This window comes from Euprymna scolopes, chromosome 14 (genome assembly GCF_053919585.1).
Source record: "Euprymna scolopes isolate OS-2025 chromosome 14, ASM5391958v1, whole genome shotgun sequence".
Classification (NCBI taxonomy): Eukaryota; Metazoa; Mollusca; class Cephalopoda; order Sepiida; family Sepiolidae; genus Euprymna; species Euprymna scolopes.
The window spans coordinates 31640831-31662382 of NC_136495.1; the positions used below are offsets into that span (position 1 = coordinate 31640831).

General features: G+C 30.5%; 1 protein-coding gene across 1 annotated transcript in view; it reads right to left on the bottom strand.

Annotated features, from left to right (window-relative positions):
* The window catches only part of LOC145292929 (arylsulfatase I-like), an 84854-nt gene that overhangs the window by 48316 nt on the left and 14986 nt on the right, over window positions 1–21552 (bottom strand). The window contains exons 2-4 of the mRNA XM_080139098.1: window positions 18426–18537; window positions 10118–10169; window positions 3829–3932 (exon numbers count right to left, since the gene is read on the bottom strand). Of these exons, the coding sequence (XP_079995224.1) occupies window positions 3829–3932; window positions 10118–10169; window positions 18426–18537 (268 nt within the window). The remainder of the gene's footprint in view (window positions 1–3828; window positions 3933–10117; window positions 10170–18425; window positions 18538–21552) is intronic.

The following is a 21552-nucleotide window of genomic DNA, read 5'->3' on the forward strand; positions in this document are numbered from 1 at the left end:
GATTTCTCTCCATGCAATGCATGTTTAAAATCTTCAATGACCAGGTTCCATTTCTATACATCATCACATTGCATACACATGTGATAATGCTCTGTTGGTTAATAATGGCAGACGTTCCCTGATTTTACTCCATCTATTCCAAACTACGGGAGTACCTATTTTACCTTTCTGCCTTTCATCATGTTAAATTCATTTTTTTTAAATAGGAGTTTTACAAAATTCATTGCACTTTTTCATTTCAATAAATAAATAAATTGATTAAATAAATAAATAAATCAATAAATAAATACACTGATTAAATAAATAAATAAATAAATAAATTGATTAAATAAACAAATTGATTAAATAAATTAATTGATTAAACAAATAAATAAATTGATCAAATAAATAAATTGATCAAATAAATAAATTGATTAAATAAATAAATAAATTGATAAAATAAATAAATTGATTAAATAAATAAATAAATTGATTAAATAAATAAATAAATTGATTAAATAAATAAATAAATAAATTGCTTAAATAAATAAATAGATTAAATAAATTAATTAAATAAGTAAATAAATAAATTGATCAAATAAATAAATAAATTGATTAAATAAATAACTAAATAAATTGATTAAACAAATAGATAAATAAATAAATTGATTAAATAAATAAATACATTGATTAAATAAATTAATTAATAAATAAAAAGATTAAATAAATAAATAAATAGATTAAATAAATAAATAGATTAAATAAATAAATTGATTAAATAAATAAATAAATAAATGAATTAATTAAATAAATAAATAAATAAATTGATTTAATAAATAGATTAAATAAATAAATAAATTAATTAAATAAATAAATTGATTAAATAAATAAAAAAATTGATTAAATAAATTAATTGATTAAATAAATAAATTCATTAAATAAATAAATAATAAATTGACTAAGTAAATAAATTGATAAATTAAATAAATTGATTGAATAAATAGATTAAATAAATAAATAAATTGATTAACTAAATAAATAAATAAATGAATTGATTAAATAAATAAATTGGTTGAATAAATAAATAAATTGATCAAATAAATAAATAAATTGATTAAATAAATAAATAAATTGATTAAATAAATAAATACATTGATTAAATAAATAAATTGTTTAAATAAATAAATTGATTAAATAAATAAATAAATAATTAATTAAATAAATAAATTGTTTAAATAAATAAATAGATTAAATAAATAAATAAATTGATTAAATACATAGATTAAATAAATAAATTGATTAAATAAATAAATAAATAAATTGATTAAATAAATAAATTAATTGATTAAATAAATAAATTGATTAAAAATATAAATTGATTAAATAAATAAATTGATTAAATAAATAAATTGATTAAATAAATAAATTGATTAAATAAATAAATTGATTACATAAATAAATAAATAAATCGATTAAATAAATAAATTGATTGAATAAATTGATTAAATAAATAAATAAATAGATTAAAGAAATAAATAAATGGATTAAATAAATACATAAATTGTTTGAATAAATAAATAAATAAATTGATCAAATAAATAAATTGATCAAATACATAAATTGATCAAATAAATAAATTGATCAAATAAATAAATAAATGTATTAAATAGATACATAAATAACGTGATTAAATAAATAAATAAATTGATTAAATAAATAAATAAATTGATTAAATAAATAAATTGATTAAAAATATAAATTGATTAAATAAATAAATAAATTGATTAAATAAATGAATAAATAAATTGATTAAATAAATAAATAAATAAATAAATTGATTAAATAAATAAATAAATTGATTAAGTAAATAAATAAATTGATTAAATAAATAAATAAATAAATTGATTAAATAAATAAATTCATTAAATAATTAGATTAAATAAATAAATAAATAGATTAAATAAATAAATAGATTAAATAAATAAATAAATTGATTAAATAGATAAATTGATTAAATAAATAAATAAATTAATTAATTAAAAAGAGTTCAATTGTTTAGGCTAGGTCTAAAGGGGGGACCATGAAACTAACTTAATATTTTATACTTTTAATGTCTTTAATAGAATGTAAAAGGGAGAAAAGGAAAAAGAAGTCAATCTAATGTTCTGTGGCAAATGTAGAATTTAAATTGCTATGGGGACTTACCCATTCACTCATAATGGATTCTTCTAACCATTATATAAACCTTGAGGTTAATACTCTCAAGGGGGAAAAACATTGCAACCTAATGTGAAACTACAGATTGTCTAACAAACCATCGAAAATACTGTCTTGTATTTACTTTTTTGTAAAATATAGTCTTTCTACATAAAGCCCTGTTATTCACATTTTCCTTAATGACCCTTACTATGGCCACAACAGAAATCTATACTATTAATAAAATTCTAAATGCTTATTTATCTATTTATGTGTGTGTGTGTGTGTGTGTGTGTGTGTGTGTGTGTGTGTGTGTGTATACCAATAAAACTTTCGAACAGATGCACTGAATTGAAAAATTCTTTTTTTCCTAAAAGGTGTGAGTCCCTAGATTGCCCTTATCTATATATGGTTGGTAATGGACAACGCCGAATCACACAAAAAGCCTGAAATAAGGGTTTTTGGGCTGTTTCGTGCAATTACGAAAAAGTTACCTGCCAATGTCAATGGAATTTAGCAGTGTCTGTATACAGTTGCGGTAACATCTTTCAGCATATGGACAGGACTTGTGCCGCAATGGATAACACTTCTGACTACGGATCAGAAGATTCCAGGTTCGAATCCTGGCAAGTTCATAATAATTTTAATCATCATTTTATCCAACGTTTTCTCATTATCCTTACCTTTAGTTAGGGTATTTTTGTTTTTTCTGTGATTTTGTTTCGTGCATATGGGAATTAACCATACTCCAAGTTCACATGGTAAGCGTTGATGGTAAGGCGATGTTGAGTGTACTTGATATTGAGTGTACTCGATTTTGTGTTTGAGTCAGCGTTGTGTGTGCCAACGCGGTGCAGCCGCTAGTATAGAATAAACTGATTTCTATTTTTAATTAAAATTCTATTGGATAATTTTCCATAATTTTAAGTGTAAATATCTTGTTTTTCCTGTTAATTTATTTTTAATTGCCATATTTCACTTGTCCATGTCTTCAAACAAGCATTAAAATTAAAAAACATTTTGTTAAAAAGCAATTCCTTTTATTTCTCTTAGGTCTGTCAGGTTTTGTTAAAAATTTGCTGCTTGTGCATTATATAATTGGATATCAAAATAATGCATTTTAAGTAAAAAGCTTGGTTACATATTTACGTGTCACATGTAAATTAGCAAAAAAATTTTAAATTACAAAAAATAATCGAGTAGAAAAATAATTACAACAAAAAAATAAAAACTTATTGAATAATACAGTTTTGCCAGTTTATTCTATTCTGTATGACAAACAGACTTGTCTCCTTTCATTTTATTTTCCGCTATTTCAAATTAGAAAATGGTGGATCGATAATAACAATATTTATTTTTGTAAACAAAGCAGTTCTAACAGAATCATTTATTTTTGTAAACAAAGCAGTTCTAACAGAATCATTTATTTTTGTAAACAAAGCAGTTCTAACTCAATCATTTTTCATAATTTTTGGAATATTTACTAATTTCGACATGACACATAATTATGTTATAGTGTTTTTATTTTAAATGCATTTTAAAATTCATTTTAGAAATCCAATTGCAAAAATTCAACTGAGTTATCTCTTTCACGATTTCAGCGTTAACTTAAGCAGCGTTGACAAATCAAAGCTGAAAAGAAGAGTTACTTACTTTCCAGCCATATGGGTGCTGTAGCCGAGCCTTTTCATTTGCTGTGGAAGCAAAGTAAGATTCGTTGGAAGACAGTTTGGTTGAGAGCCGTGGATTACACCATGCTGAGAAAGAGAGAAAGGTACAAATAAAAGAGATAGGAAAACATGAAACACTTGCAAGTTATAAATGTTAGGTAGACATACGGGTAGGAGAGGAGGTCATCATCAAGATAACATAAGATCAAATCTAATTATTCAGCTCTTTTACTTTTTTTAATCAATCTAAATCCATTCTTTCGTTGCTTTCCAGAAGCGTTTTTGTGTGCATGTATTGATGTCTTTCTCTAAGGACCTAAGATAATTTCATTAACTGAAACATATACAACATCACTGAAGTCAAGCAACATTGAGCTTGGCTAGTACCAGATGGGTGACCATTTGGGAATTCTAGGCTCTGTATATATGAGGACTATGAAACCTTCCTGTAAGAACTGCAAAAACCAAACATCATCATCATCATTTATACGGCATAATCACATTCATACACTAATTCCCATCAGATCACCGAAGTTAAGCAACGTTGAGCCTGGTCATTACTAAAATGGGTGACCAATTTGGGAATTCCAGGTGCTGTATGCAGGAGGACGTCGACATCTCCTTGCAAGAGTAGCAAAAACCTAACATCGTCATCTCTCCTAACATGCGACTGAGGACTGCTTGTGAATTTCATACTCCCATGGAACTTCCTTCTTTGGAGGAAGCTGGTTAAACCCAAATAGGATTAGAGTCATTTCACACACACATATATCATCTCCCCTGACAGGGATATACATTCTATTGGGAGACAGCTTGTGAATTTCATACTCCCAGAAACTTCCTTATTCGGAGGAAGCCGGTTCAACCTGCCTAAGGTGAGTGCCATTTCAGTACTTTGAAATACAGTAATTAACTAAAACAAAAGCCACCAGGCCAACTTTCTAAATACAACATTTCAAAGAGAGATTTTCTAGTGACTGAAAGATAAAAGAGGAAGAAGAAAGAAAGAGAGAGAGAGAGAGAGTTAGTTATGTTTTAAGCACATCACTTAATTATTATTGGTTTGTGAAACCATTTTTGTCTGGGCAGCCCTGTCAGCATTCACTGATAGGAGCCTCTAAGGCAACTAGCAATAAATTAACCCCCTACTTAAAGGAGGAGAAAGACCTCCTAGAACTGCATATACCTTAGACCAACAAAGAACAAGGATAAACCAACATGCCCAAAACTCTATTGGTTTTATTTTGGTATGAAATAATCATCCTGGAGGTCGGCTGTGAAGATTTATATGACAAATGCAAGGGTGATATTACTGGCTATGTGCTATTTGGTGTGTAAGCAAAGAAAAAGGGAGCATTTATGAAACAGAAATGCATTCTGGTAAATTAAATGCTGTATTTAAATAATTTTTTTAGGATTTTTATAAAGGTTATTGTATGTTATACTATTGCAGTTTTTATTTAAATAAGCATTTGTTTACCGATAAATAAAAATAATTTGATGCGAAATTAGCAAAGTTACGCTAACACAAAACATAAGGTTGTCTCATGATTCTTTTTAATATAAGGATTTACATCAGGAGGATACATCTATTTTCTAAACTTGATACGAAGATTAAATTAATATTTTATACTACTTTATGTATAATGTTAGTACAGTACCTGGGTATGTCAATTTCCATCTTTATGTAAGTTCTATCGCTTTATAATTTGTACGAAGAAAATATTTGTGAAATTCTGTAGAAAAAATATGCTATTTGGTATTTGCATGAGAAGGTAACTACAATGAATGTATTTACGCATTGTTTTTATTGGAGGGGAAAAATAGATATTGCTTCTAAGTAAAAGTAATTAACTTATGTTCAATACCATTTTTTTGTAGATTATAATAAAGAAAAAAGTTCACTTAGAAAATGTCATGTTTTATGTTCTGTTAACTTTTTTAAATTTATAAAACACTAGCAGGCCACCATGCATTGCCTAGTCATAAAATACGCTTAAATATGATATTTTAATTTATTCAGGTTTTGTCTTTATTATTATAGAGCCTTTATCTCTATTGATTATTATATTGTACCCCACATATAGCAGAGATTTAAAAAAAAAAAACATGACTTGGATACCATCAGCTAGAACTGAAACCAAATCATATAATTCTCCAGCATTATTGATTATCCATACACGCTAAAAAAAAATTCCAAAATAATGTTGTTTAACCTATGCATATTTGTGTACGCATAGAAGAGCATTTTAATCAATTTACGCCTGCCACATTACACATTTTTTCAATTTTGACCTCTTTAGCAGCTACTTTTACCAGTTAAAAACCAAATCAAATTTATTTCACAGATCTGAATCCCTTATTTATCAAGATTTAAGACTATAGACCAAAAATTGGCGGAAGAGTTTGGTAGAGACTGTTCCTCAGATAGACAGGCAATATCACTTATATATATATATATCTGTTAAAAAATTTTATGGACTTATGTGAGATTCGAAGTTTGGTATTGACATTGTAAAACTTACTGCCTAAGTAATGTGTAGTCTACCTATTCCATTTTGTCAACTAATCACGTTTTTCTTTATGAATGAACAGGCAAACAGCAAAAATGCTGTAACAGTTCAATAATATATATACATATATATATAATGAAAAATATTTACAAATATTAATATATATATATATATATATATATAATGAAAAAAAATGCTTATTTATTAAAAAAATGCTCTGCCAAGGTTGCTCCAGTTCTGTCCAAAGTTTACAATAAATGCCTTAACGAATCTTGTTTTCCCGACTGCTGGAAAACCGCCTCTGTGGTACCAGTCTTCAAGAATTCTGGTGAAAGAACTGACCCACTAAATTATCGCCCCATTAGTCTCCTCCCGCTTTTCGCCAAAATATTTGAGTCCTTAGTTAATCAAGCCCTAGTCCAGCACCTAACAGCTGCTAAACTCCTGACTGATAAACAATATGGATTCAGGCAAGCCCATTCAACAGCAGATATCTTAACTGTAGTTTCTGAACGTATATACCATTCATTGGATAAAACAGGGGATGGTAGAGCGGTGGTCCTCGATATATCTAATGCTTTTGACAGGGTATGGCACGATGGTCTTCTAAGGAAAATTAAATCATATGGAATCACTGGAAGAATTCATAATGTAATTAAATCCTTCTTAAGTAATAGAAAAATCAAAGTTGTCCTCGACGGTCGTACATCCAAACAATATGACATAAATGCGGGAGTACCTCAGGGGTCTATTCTTGGACCTCTATTATTCCTGATATTCATAAACGACCTCCCTGATAAAATTGTTTCGGAGATGGGTATATTTGCTGATGACACCACTCTCTATAACAGATATGAGGGGAAAACAAATGAACACATATCCAAGGAAATGGCAGAAACACTAGAGGATGACCTCCAATCCGTAGTGGTATGGGGACAAAAATGGTTGGTCACATTCAATGCTACTAAGACTAAGCTTGTTTCCTTCAATAACTACAAGAAACCTTCTCTACCACCAATAGCAATGGCCAAGAACACATTACCTGAAAGTACTTCCTTTAAACTCCTCGGCCTAACGTTTACAGGGAATATGAACTGGAATAGATACATTGAGAGCATTGCTAAGGCTGCTGCAAGGAAGGTTGGCTCCCTCTACCGTGCTAGAAAACTACTTACGCCTGACAGTATCCTATACCTCTATAAGGCAACCATTCGCCCATGTATAGAGTACTGTTCTCACATTTGGGCTGGTGCATCTGCTGCTTGTCTCTCGCTCCTGGACAGGGTTCAAAAGAGAGTCGCCAACCTGATAGGTCCTGAACTGTCATCTAGGCTTCAGCCTCTGTCCGATCGACGAGATGTTGCATCCCTCTGCCTGTTCTACAAATACTTTAATGGTGAATGCTCTGACGAACTGCAAACACTTGTACCTCCCTGACGTAACTACCCCCGACAAACCCGACAAGCTACTAAGTCTCATCCCTTTACAGTAGAGATCCCTAGGTGCAAGAAAGCCTTTTACTCCAATAGTTTCTTCCCCAGAACTGCGGGTCTTTGGAACTCCCTTCCGGGATTCTGCTTTCCCAAATGCAATGATATGCAGAAGTTCAAGTGTAATGTTAACAAACATCTTTCTACTCATCTCCCTTCATAATGACCCCGCTAATTAAGTCCCTGATAGTAGCCCCCTGCTTCAAAGTGGCACTGTGCCTTGTTTGGGGTGAAAATTGAATAAAAAAAAAAAAAGAAAAAAGAAAAATATAAGTAAAGATTGAGACGATAAATACTTAGCCTCACAATTTTCAATCAATTACAAGGAAAAAGTTTGAGAAAAAGATCTATTTGTGATTAAATAAATAAATAAAGTGATTAAATAAATAAATAGATTAAATAAATAAATAAATTGATTAAATAAATAAATAAATAAATTGATTAAATAAATATATTGATTAAAAAAATAAATAAATTGATTAAATAAATGAATAAATAAATTGATTAAATAAATGAATAAATAAATTGATTAAATAAATAAATAAATTGATTAAATAAATAAATAAATTGATTAAATAAATAAATAAATTGATTAAGTAAATAAATAAATTCATTAAATAAATAAATAAATTGATTAAATAAATAAATAAATTGATTAAACAAATAAATTGATTAAATAAATAAATTGATTAAATAAATAGATTAAATAAATAAATAAATAGATTAAATAAATAAATTGATTAAATAAATAAATTGATTAAATAAATAAATTGATCAAACAAATAAATAAATTGATTAAATAAATAAATAAATGAATTGATTAAATAAATAAATAAATTGATTAAATAAATAAATTAATTAATTTATTAAATAAATAAATAGATTAAATAAATAAATAAATTGATTAAATGAACAAATAAATAAATTGATTAAATAAATAATAAATTGATTAAATAAATTGATTAAATAAATTGATTAAATAAATAAATAAATTGATCAAATAAATAAATTGATTAAATAAATAAACAAATAAATTGATTAAATAGATAAATAAATTGATTAAATAAATAAATAGATTAAATAAATAAATAAATTGATTAAATAAATAAATAAATTGATCAAATAAATAAATAAATTGATTAAATAAATTGATTAAATAAATAAATAAATGTATTAAATAAATAAATAAATAGATTAAATAAATAAATAAATTGATTAAATAAATAAATAAATTGATCAAATAAATAAATAAATTGATTAAATAAATTGATTAAATAAATAAATAAATGTATTAAATAAATAAATAAATTGATTTAATAAATAAATAAATTGATTAAATAAATACATAAATTTATTAAATAAATAAATAAATAAATTGATTAAATAAATAAATAAATTGATTAAATAAATACATAAATCTATTGTGTAATGAGCCTTCTACTCCAGTAGTTTCTCCCCCAGAACCGCTAGACTTTGGAACTCCTTGCCATGTTCCTGCTTCCCCAACTGTACTGACATGCAGAAGTTCAAGTGTAACGTGAACCGACATCTTGCTGCCCAACTCCCCACCTAGTACCCCTGTAGCCTGTGTCCCTAACAGTAGCCCCCTACATCAAAGTGGCGATGTGCCTTGTTTGGGGTGAAAATGTAATAAAAAAAAAAAATTTTTTAATTAAAAAACATTTTTAAATTGCAAAAAAAAATTTAAATTAAAAAAAAATGTATGTCCTATCACAGCACCTAAATGTATTTTTTGTTTGTGAAAATATATACAAACATTATACAAGGGTTTTACAGTAATTAAAAAAAAAGAAGAAAAAAAAAGGAAATCTAATTAAATATTTAGAAATTTAAAAAGAATCAGAATTGGTAATTTAAAATAAAATCAGTAATTGTATCGAAATACGGAATTTAAAATGGAATTGATAATTATATCGGAATGAGGAATTGAAAGCAGAATCAGTGCTTATACACTTATGTTACTGTGCTATTTTTTAAAAATAGTATTTTCAAGTTAAATTCAAGTTTCACAATATCTTTTTAATTAAAGTGTAAGGTAGAACTACAGAATAATAACAAAACATTCCTTCTTCCCCATGTTAAGAATGGCTTTCAAAATAATGTTATTATTTCAGCACAGTAATATGAGTACATAAGTACCAAAAAATCATTAATTGTAACAGAATCAGAAAAAAAAAATCTGGAATCGTCCCATCGCTACTACATAGATTATAAAAGATAAGAAAAAGTTGAGATGGTAAATACTCACTTGCAGGCCTGTATGGATCGGAAAGTAACCACTGAGGAAAGAACTACGGGAACTGCAAAAAAAAATTTTTTTTTTTAAATGGATTCACATTATTTGTCGGTCATTCTTCTTTAGGAATTTCTCTTTTTAATTATCTTTTCAATTCGATTGTATTTTTGTGTTGTTGACGAGACATTTTCTAATCCTATTTGAAAGCATGTTATGTGTATTATACGCAATGTATGTATAGTATTGTATATATTGATATATTGTATCATACAGGGTGGTCACTAAAAAGACAGGACATTTGTCAAACAGCAATTAATTTTTTTACAAAAATGGGAAATTCATTTTTGGGGTGCGTTTTTTTTGGGGTGAGGAGCACCATCTTTAGGATATTTTCATTTTTAATATTGCAACAACATTATCAAACCGATGCTTTGTAATCTGTGAAAAATAAAAAAAATCTGGTAACAGATTTAAACGTTGAAAGCAAAGGCAGAGAAAGAAGGTGAAAGAAAAGAAGAAAAGGAAAGAATGTCTGGATTTTTAAATGTCACTTAACCCCCCCCCCATCTCCCCCTAAATATTAACGTTTTATTTTTAAACAAAATATTTCTCTCATCTTTCATTTAAGAACCAAACTCCTTTATTAGGTCACTCGACTAAGACTTGTGGTCTTGACCGACCACTTGTCCGAAACATTAGCATGTCCAGTGTAGTGACTAGGTAAATTTGTCTGTATCAATAAAAAATATACATATCTTCTATGAATATAAAAGCGAAAATGTGTGTATGTTCACTTTTTGTGTATGTCCAAGAAAGGGTGTTTTCCGAGAAGCGATCGGTCCACTCACTTCGTCTTAAAACTTTTTATATCACGCCTAAATGATAATATCTATGAGTTAACAACCGGGGTCGCCTGTCTATTTAATTTGCTCAACTTTCAAAAGATAAATATTCAAGATTTTTCGATCGCCGTATGTGCATTAAGCTTTTTCATATAATAAAGAAGCGAACAGATTCGCGGTAAATAAAACACTGTCCCGCACTCAAAGTAAATGTCATTAAGTCGTCAAAAACGGACACCTGCTGTTAAACGTCGCACGTTTTTTTTTACTCTTTATTATTTTCCAACTGCGCGCTAAGGCTTCGTTTTTTTTTTTAAACAAACACCCGGCCAACGATTTTTGTTTTCATACCCAAAAACACACACACCGCCAAACCTCCGGGCAACGCCGGGTACCCCCGCTAGTATATATATATAAAGGAAAATGTTAATTCAATTTTATTGAGCAGAGAGCATATTTTATTATTTTATTATTTTCTTTTGATTTGTTGTCGATATAAAGAAACTTTTTACAAAATGTAAGGAGAGAGAAAAAGAAAGAGAGATAGAATCAGTAAAGAAGAAGAGGATGAGCAAATGCTTAAAAAAGAGAGAGTATATTGATCAGCATGTGTGTGTGTGAAAACAAAAATGTAAAGACAGAGAAAGTGGGAGAGAGAGAATCTATATAGAGGGAGAAAGAGATAGAAGATGCAGCACACATGACTAGAGGTGATGGCTGTTAGAAAAAATATCAGCAAGCAAAGTAAGTGATGGATGCAAGCCCGGCTAAGAGAATAGTAAATCCTGTTGTATCTCTAAGACGAGACGAATGAAGAAGAAATAAAAAAGAAAAAGGATAATGGAAAAAAATAAGAGAAAAATGGTTCTCGATCGACAACAGTAATAAAAAGAAACTGCTAGTGATGCAATAAGCAGATGAAGGAGCCAAAAAATGACAAAGTGAGCAGACGACAATTACTGAGATGAAAAGTTTTGCTGCGTTTCTGAGTTAGACGATGAAGGATACAAACGAAGGAATAAAAAGAAAGAAAAGATCAAAAAATGATATGTCTGAAAGAACGGACAGTTAAAAACTTCACATACGTAAAAAAGAAAAAAAAATCATTACTTCCTTTCTCTCTCGTATTCTCTCGTATGTCACTGGATTTATGTTTGTTTGGATTTTTTGTTGTTTATTTTGATATACTCTCCGCTTGGCATATATAGACGATCAGTATAAGAGTTTTCATTTTTCTTCTAGTTAATTTAAAAAAATTTTATTATCAAAATTTTATTGCTTTTCCATTTGGTTTTGTCTTCTTATTTCTATGTGTTCCATCGTCATACACATTTAACAGCTGTCTTGTGAATATGTATCCCAAATCCCTTTTCTATTCCCCTTTTTTTTTTTACATTTTCATTTCTTTTTTTATACATATTGTTGCATCATTGTTTTTTCGTTGTTCCCAGCGAATTTCGAGGCATAACACAGTCCAGAAAGTGGATTTTTCATGAATATACAGGGTTTGCAAAATTTAATTTATGGGTTCAGAAAGATTGGCTGAAAAGAGAATCGCTCTATTATGATGAGGAGAGAATTATAATGGCTCCCCAAGATCAAGGTTTAATGACCAATGCTTTTAAGAAAATGAGTGGTCTAAGCAATGAGAGTAAGCGCAGATTCTGCAACATAGAAGTTGAGAGTGTGAGCTATCTGACATCCAACTGTAAAACTCTGCTGGGGTATGGTTATTATATGACCCGACACAATGGAGTGTGTAAATATTTTTACTGGATGATCTGTAAAAGCAGCAAGTCCTGGGAACATGTTTACCAGAAAGAACAGTTGGAAATAAGTCATACACCATCCATTATGACTATCGAATTCCTTCAGCTGCAGACCTAGAAAACGGAACCATAAAACCTGACATAGTGATATGGGACAAGAAGGAGAAAGAAGCAACCTTAGTAGAAGTTAGTGTCCACAATGATGCTGGGTTAAAAAGAGCTAAAAGGGAAATGATAACGAAATACGAAAACGTCTTATGTACGACATGAAAACAATCTGAAATCTTAAGAAGATCTCCATCATTCCAGTTATTACAAGAACAACTGAACTCATGAAAAAGAATTTAAAAAACTACCTGGCAAATATACCCGGTAAACCAAGTGCAAGAGAGATTCAAACAATTGCACTTAAAGGGACGGTCAGAATCTTAAAAAGACCTCTCGGTTGGAATATCTGAGTTAGCAGGTGAATGTTTGGCATCCGATAGGATACTCCATTCCCAGCTTGAACAAATTGATAAGAAAATTAAAAAAAATAAAAAAAATAAATGACAACAACAACAATAATAATATTAATTATCATTATCTTCAGTTTAACATCTGTTTTACATGATAGATGGCTTTAAGAAATTGACTTCCAAAATAACATATCTCTGTCCAGGTCTTTATCTATCCCTCTTTCCCTATCACTTTCTCCTATGTTTTCCAGGGCCTTCACTTCAGAACTGAACCTGCTACCTCAACTGTTTTACATTTATTAATCCAAGCACTCATCCATTCTTTCAATGTGATGATACCATAAAAGTCTACTCTTCTGCACAATCTAAATTTAATCTTTCTCTGAGGTCATCAGATCTAAGCCTGTTTTTTAAGACACATATTACACATACATCATACCATTCTCATATCATTTCTCTCCATGCAATGCATATCCTCAACTCTCACTGGCCAGATTTCACTTCCATACATTATCACACTGCATATACATACCAGATAGAGTCTTCCCTTGGTTGGTAATGGAAACTCTTTGCTGGTTAGTAGTGGCAGAAGTTCCTTCCCTAACTTTGGCAATCACATTAGCACCAGCTCCACCCAGATATACTTTCTCCACATCTGACTTCTCATCTATTTCCATTGTCTTACACATTTTAGTCCTGATATGACCTTAAACTATATCCAGTGGTGAGGCCCCAGCTTGCGGGCTTTGAGAAGTGTGGAGCCACCCTTTAATTACCATTGCTCCCAGGTCCACTCTGACCCAGAGTGGTAGTACCTGTTAGGGTCCCAATTATGGGTTAAATAGAAACCGACTTGAAAACAACATATATATTCTATTAAAAAATTTTTCTTCAAAATCTTTGGATTCAGCATTAAATAACCCGAAAAGGGTTGATATGCCGTAAAACAACCAACCAACCAACAATCAACCAACCAACTTACACATTTTACACACAAATTGGTTATTCTTTCTCAACCTACTCTGGCATAGTGCAGATATGCATATGCAAACGCATGCAAAATGACGTCATCGGCAAAGAAAAAAGACTACGAAAAAGAGAAAAAGAACAATTGCATGAGATGTGACAACATGTGGCCCTACCGACAGGCCGTCGACCGAAAACATTGTGTGTTGTAGATTTTTCATTCAACTTCATTTCATCATTTTCTTGCTGGCAACTGTCTGTAACACTAAAGAGAGGCCACATCAGACCTGTAGGGTTGATGTGACGTTTCTTTTGGTTAAAAGTAATTTTTTGTTCCCGGACAATGATCGGGTTTTGAAGGAATAAAAATTATTATTAATTTTTTTTTGTCAATAAATTCTGAGCTAAGTCTGTTGTTGAGATGGCGGCAGCAAAAGTACCTTTGTAGCGAAAAGTTAAATCACATTCTAAACTTCAAAAGCGAAAAAGAATGCATAAAATATTTTAGCCAAAATACACAGGCGTTTGATCTGTGAGTTTGACAGTTGAAAAAGTCAGGTTGTTTTTGATCTGAGAGAAACACACGCAGTGACTCAGCATTGTGTTTTAGAACAAAGAATAGGAAAAAATGAATTGTCCGAAATTTCAAAACAATAATACATATTTTTATGACGTATCGAGAATTGTCATTTGGTGAATCAGGTCGAACGAAAATTGAAGTTATGAAATATTTTTGCTCGGATGGGAAAATGTGTTGTCCGATAAGATCAAAGCGAAAAATGAGATCAATAGATAATTTTAAAACAAATAAAATCGCGTGATTTACTTTAAGTCAAAGGAAAAATAATTTTCCTGGATATGGAAAAATTCCATTAGTAAGCCAGGGAGGAGTTAAATAATACAACGTGTAAGTTGGGCATTAATTAAAGGAAGAGTCAATCCAATTTTGGAAATGGACCAATGAAAAAGGGCCCTGTCGAAGTATAATCAACCAATGAGAAAAGGCCCCGTCTAATTATAATCAAGCAATTTGATTGGTCGATGACGAACATGGGTGTCGTCATCATTCCATAATTGTATTATAAAAGAAATGAAAAATCAGAGAGAGTCCGGGTCTGAGATTGGGAATCAGAGTCAAAGTGAGCTAAGTCGAGTTGTTCCGTCTCGGCAGAATCACCTCTCCTCTCTCTCCCCCTCGCTTGTTGCCTGATAACTCAATGCTTATAACGTGTCGATTACTTAACGAGAATTACGCAAAGTCCGCGATACCGACCAGATATTTCAACAACAGAAGCTCAGTTGTAGAACTAACTGCTTGCTTGAATTAATTGTCAACTATATGTATATGCTGTAAATACTTCTTTTATGAATTTCCGAAATATATATTATATTAACCAACCTCCGGAGTTTTGTTGCTGATGTGCGTTGATCCCTATATGTGTATATTTCTTTATTTGCCATTTGTGACACCGTATCCGTCAACGAACACCCAGAATAACTAGACGATCCACGGAGAACAGGCCTTGAGGACCGAGCATCCGAGAAGAATCCCCAACGCCTTAACGAAGAACTCACTGGGTGACGCGACGTACTAACGGTTGGCAGACCTGGTTGCCCAGTCGACATATCATAACTGTACTGACCAGGGTGCAGATCATAACTGGGCCGCGATCAGAGGTTCAAGGTCGTGTAAGACCACGTTTTAAGGTCACACCGACAGGCCATCGACCGAAAACATTGTGTGTTGTAGATTTTTCATTCAACTTCATTTCATCATTTTCTTGCTGGCAACTGTCAATGAGAACACACACCATAGAGAAGGGCAATCAAGGTTGAATTTTTTGGTCTTGTAAATCCAAGTTTTTGTTCTTATCTGGTTTTCCATCATTGGGTCCGTACTGAATAATATATTATATATTATTTTTTATTTGAATCCTTTGAGATAAGTAATTTGTATATTTATTTATTTATTTGCGGACTGTTATCTTCAACTTCATAGTTGTTGTTTCTGGCCTTCTTAAGATAATTGTTACTCATGACCGGATAGGAATGCTGAGTTTCTTAACTATATCCTCAGTAATTACTGCCTTCCATATTTGTTGTTGTCTCTTCTTTTGCAGGTAAGTACTATATCATTAGCATATGGAATCTTTTCTAGAAAATCCATATAAAACTCTCTGAGTAATGCTTCTATGGCACAAATAAAAAGCAACCGACTCAGAATAAAACCCACACGTACTCTTACTTTAACATTATTTAACTAATGTTGTATATTGAAGGCGGCAAATCCCGGTATTTAGAGAAACAAAGTAATTAAGATCGAATATATTTATTATTAAAGGAGAATGCTAGAATCAAACGTATTGTTCAAAAGTTAAAACGAATACATTATTGCTATTTAGATGCGATTCCAGGAATGCAGTGGAATTATCCATTGTAGTAAGAATAACTATACAACAAAGTTAGGTTAGAGGAATAATGGAACAATGAAATTAAGGAATTGTTGTTGGAAGCATATACATGTACATGTGCATCCCATGCACATGTTTGGCCACGTTCTGACGTCATAAAATAAAATAAAGAATATATACAGTTGAGTTAGGGTTCAAGACAGTTCAGTTGGAGAGAGAGTTGGAGACAGAGTTAGTTGAAGCTCCTGAAGAAGCGAAGAGGAGGAAGACAAGACAATGTAGCAATTTAGTCAGGCATCGAGTTCCCATCTCCAACTGGAAAAATAAATGTCTTCATATTGTTATGTAAGCCTTTGTCTCTGTTCGTCATTTCAATCAAGGTGTGTTTTGTCTTTCAAGTTTATAATGTATCATCATGATGTCACATCATCTTGTATAATGAACTTTATATGAAACCAAAGTGTTGACTGTATTCCCCTCTTCAATAATGCATCTTCTCTTGTGTTTAAAAGAACTGTTCATTAACACATCTCTCTTCAGCTCTATCTCATCTATTATAAATGTTGACTCGTCCCTCTTATGTACAACCTGCCATATAACACTATCAGTAAATGTGCTTTTTGCTACATGAATTGGCTGTAGTCATCAAGTTCTCTTGGTTGTATAAACGAAAAGTTATTTCATTTTAAAATAAATATGAGACACGTTTTTATGTTTTCAATACAGATTTGTTTATTTACACTTTATACTTCAAAATAAAAGTGATAACTAATCATCATAGTGCAGTGGAGGTTAGTGGAAAGTGGGTCGCAGAACTCTGTGTCAACCTGTATTTTCACTTTGTGTCTCCTCGCCTCTGTTTTCTCTCTGTCTTTTATTTATATCACTTTGACCTGTTGACCTTTTTCTCGCCAGCTTGTTTATTGTTTCGCAACTCTCTGGGTCATAGTTCCTGTTGATTGACCTGTTTATCTTATTTTCGCCAGCTTTTGTTTATTGTACTTTTTGCTGGTTTTGATCTAACCCATTTAATATTGGTTAGCTTTCCTGGCTGATTGACATAATATTGACACATTCCCAGGCATCATGGATATAAGTTGTTTTAAATCCCGGGATGTCTCATTGTGTTCTTTTGATTTCCTGGACACACCTCTGTAACACTATTACAGGTCATCTTTCCTGGGATTGACTTATTGTGTTGTTTTGATTGCCCGGAGATCTCTCCATAACACTTAATTCTAACATGATTTAGAGCATTTCTGTACATTGTTGAAAACCAATGTAACCAATCACTTGTTTGTCCCTAGTTTATGCAAAGCATACCAATCAACTTCTCTTGGCACTTTATTAAAAGCATGTACAGGATATTCATGTTGACATACTTATTCCCGATTAGATCACCAAAGTTAAGCAATATTGAGCCTGGTCAGTTCTAACATGGGTAACCATTTGGGAATTTCAGATGCTGTATGTGCTTTCTGCTAAACTTGGCATTGTTTTCAGTCATCCAGGACTTCTCCTTATCACTGTACTCAAGCAGTGTCATTTCGGGAAAGGTGTGGTTGGAGATTGTGCAACCCTTACCTCACAATTACATGCACAACCACCTTTACAGAGGGTATCCATTGTCTTTCGAGACTGAACAGAGGCTTTGTTGTCTTGTTGTGGTTAAAAGCTTCCTCCATATTCACAAAGGCAAGATACAGGTTCTTTTTCTTACCAAGGTGCATCACTGTTATGGTATATAAATATTATTTAGTTTCATTAATTTTTCATCTTAATTGGATCTGGAAATTTATTGCAAAATATGTTATTAAAAATATTCAGATATTCTAGTTAGAAAGAAAAAAAAAAGAAAAAAACAAATTACGTACGGTGTACAGATGGGTTGAACATATGACGAATTAAGGATGACACCATTTTTGGCTAAACGGTCAAGGTTTGGAGTCAGCATCGAGGGATTATGCCAACCAACATCGTTCCAACCTGAAAAATCAGAAATAATATATATAGACACATATATATGTTGAGCATGGTAAGACGAGTATACACATATATATACATCCATATTTAAAAAGCAATATTAATCTATCTACATTATATATATATATATATATATATATATATATATATATACACTGTATTAACAAAACCAAGACTTCAAAAAAAGAATTGATACCAACGAAAAGTGTATTTCATTGTTAGTTACAATTGTTTCAAGACTAATTGGACAAATTCAAACATTATGGCGTTTGAAAATTTTCACATAAATAGCCTTTCTTCAGACTTATTGAATAAAAAACACTTTAACAATAGAACATTATGTAAAGACATTTCCCTTAAAGGAAATAAAGCATGCGAAAACATTTATCCCGGACGCATCTTTGTCAGGAGCTTATTTAAATATTTATATATCTGCTAATTTTCGTATCACTATTTTAAAATCTGTCATAAGAAGTTACCACAAAAACCTGTAAACATTTGATATCTTTCAATAATACTATTCGTTGATTTCTTAAATTAGATTTCTATATTTCTTTATTTCACATAATTTATTTTAGAAAAAATTTTTTTAGAATTTTATTTTTATATTTATAATATGGCCAAATCAGCTAAGCTAAATCGTTACGATTATGTTAGTTTCGTATTCGACTTATGCTTGCTTCTTTGTTTACAAAAATATCGGCTATCTTATTTCTTAGATTTAAGACCAGTTTAGGTTTATATTTTATTTAATGAGGAAATAAAGACCAACATTACATTATATTTATTTAATAATTAGTCATCATTTAAGGTCAGGGATCCCATTCTATTTTTTATTCCATTATTCTCTTTCATTCTCATCTATCGGGATTAGCAATTATCGGGTATTCTTAGCTTTGAAGGGAGATAATCTCGCTCGTTATTAAGTTTTAAAAATTAGTTGAAATTATGCGAAACCAAGAATGCTGTAGGTACTTATAACAGTTAAAGGGAGACAACCAGGGCCGTTTGATGTTTCTAGTTTGGTAAACCCTAAAATACGTCTATGATTTATTAATTAATTAAACAGATACAGAAAAAGCTAAGCTAGCTTATTCAACAAATTAAGATTTTAAAGTATTTTTTTAATCTTGAAGCTGATTATATACCCATGGGTTTAACCTACGTTTGCCATCCATCCATAATCTGCTGGGGTTATTCATGGCTCCAGAACCAAAATTACAATTTGTGAATTGTGTTCTTGAATACCTAAATAAAATAATATATATCCCATTAATAATTATTCTGATAATAAAACCAGTCTTTAGCTCCAAGTGTGTTTTACTCCAATAAAAGTGGTGTTTACCCTTGCATTTTTGAATAAAATCATTTAGAACAAGAGTAATTTTAACAAGCAGTGATTTTTCAAGTTTTACTTGTCAGAGAACAGTATCAATTAATTTCCAATTCACTAATTGCTAATTTTTTTTTTTATATAATTGCTAGTTTATTGTTAAGTTATTTTATAGATCTGGAACGGTACCACTTATTTCACCATTAATATGACTACGACTAAAAAAGTGCTAGTGGTTATGGAACAATATTGCTAATCTTGGTTAAGCCTTATTCTTTATCTATATTTCTTATCTAGTGTAGAATAATAGAAACTATATTTGCTTGCTAGATTTGGATCCTTCGTTTAGACTACATCATTCCAAGCTATTTAACTCTACATTAAAATTTGGCCTTGTACCCAAGGATCTTTATTGTTATAGAAAGCTTTTACCTCAGCTACATTTAAGACGTGATAGCAAAAACCTATTCCTGTGAAGACATCCCTGTTGTTGGTGTTTTTTAGTGATATTAATAACTTCGAAACACAGTTATTTTTATTTTTTTCTGCTACCTTAGCAGTTTTTTAAAGAGCTATAAGCTCTTCTTACTATTCATAAATATATGAATGAGTCGCCCCTTATTTTTTATGGAATATATTTATTTATGTATTTTATTTTATTTTAAAATATTACTACGTGCCTATGGACATGTGTTACAAGAAAAAGGGTCCCCTTTTCTTGTAAATAAGAAAAACATTAGGTAAGTGGAAAATGAGATTAGGATAGACCGGGATTCGAACTTTGTAAGCAAGGTTCAGAGATAGATTAAAAAAATGAAATGTTGGAATTTGGCTATTGTTAAATTTAATATAAAATAGTTTAGATGTGTTTGTTTGTAAAAATAATTGTTCATTCTTTTATGGAAATTGAATTAAAAAAGGTCAGCTAAAAAACTAATGAATAATACAATTTAAAAATATATTGAAAAATAGGTTAGTGAGAATTCTTGTTTGCAGAAGCATGTTTTGGGAATATGTGCCGAGCCCCATATGCTTAAGCCGCGTGAGTCGATCACGTGTAGAGCCATACATATGACGTCATAGCAGAAAGGGAGATTCTCAATAATAGAAGCTAGGTTTAGCAGAGAGAGGGAGTCAAAGATCAGAGGCAGTCGAGTCTGGATCGAAGTCAGCAGAGTTGGTCGGACAGAGCTGACATGATTAGAGGAAAGTCCCTTTTGAAGCGAAGGGAGAACATTTAATCATGTAGAACGACTCTGAATTCCTTGACGTCATCATCATTCGATCGGTCGATCTGATAATAAAGAAGTTATCATGTTTTTGTAAAACTGTGTCATGTCGTCTTTCAACAGCAAAAGGTAATGTGTGAAACATCCTTAATATGAACTTTGTCTCCCTCATCGTTATTATGAACGTTATGTAACTCTTACAAGAAATGTATCTCTCTTATCATCTCAGCCGGTTATAAATGTTTACCTCAGTATTGTCACTAACATTACTGTTAATATGATCTCCAATATGGACCCCTATGCAACACATGCATGTTTCTAACTTTAAGCTGTCATCAGTATAGGTTAGGTTCGAACTCATTACACCAGCATCCATGGTTTGGTATTGTACAAATGAGCCACCACTTCAATGCACGAATTTTTATCACCTTTAAATTTAAGATTTGTTGTTGGTGT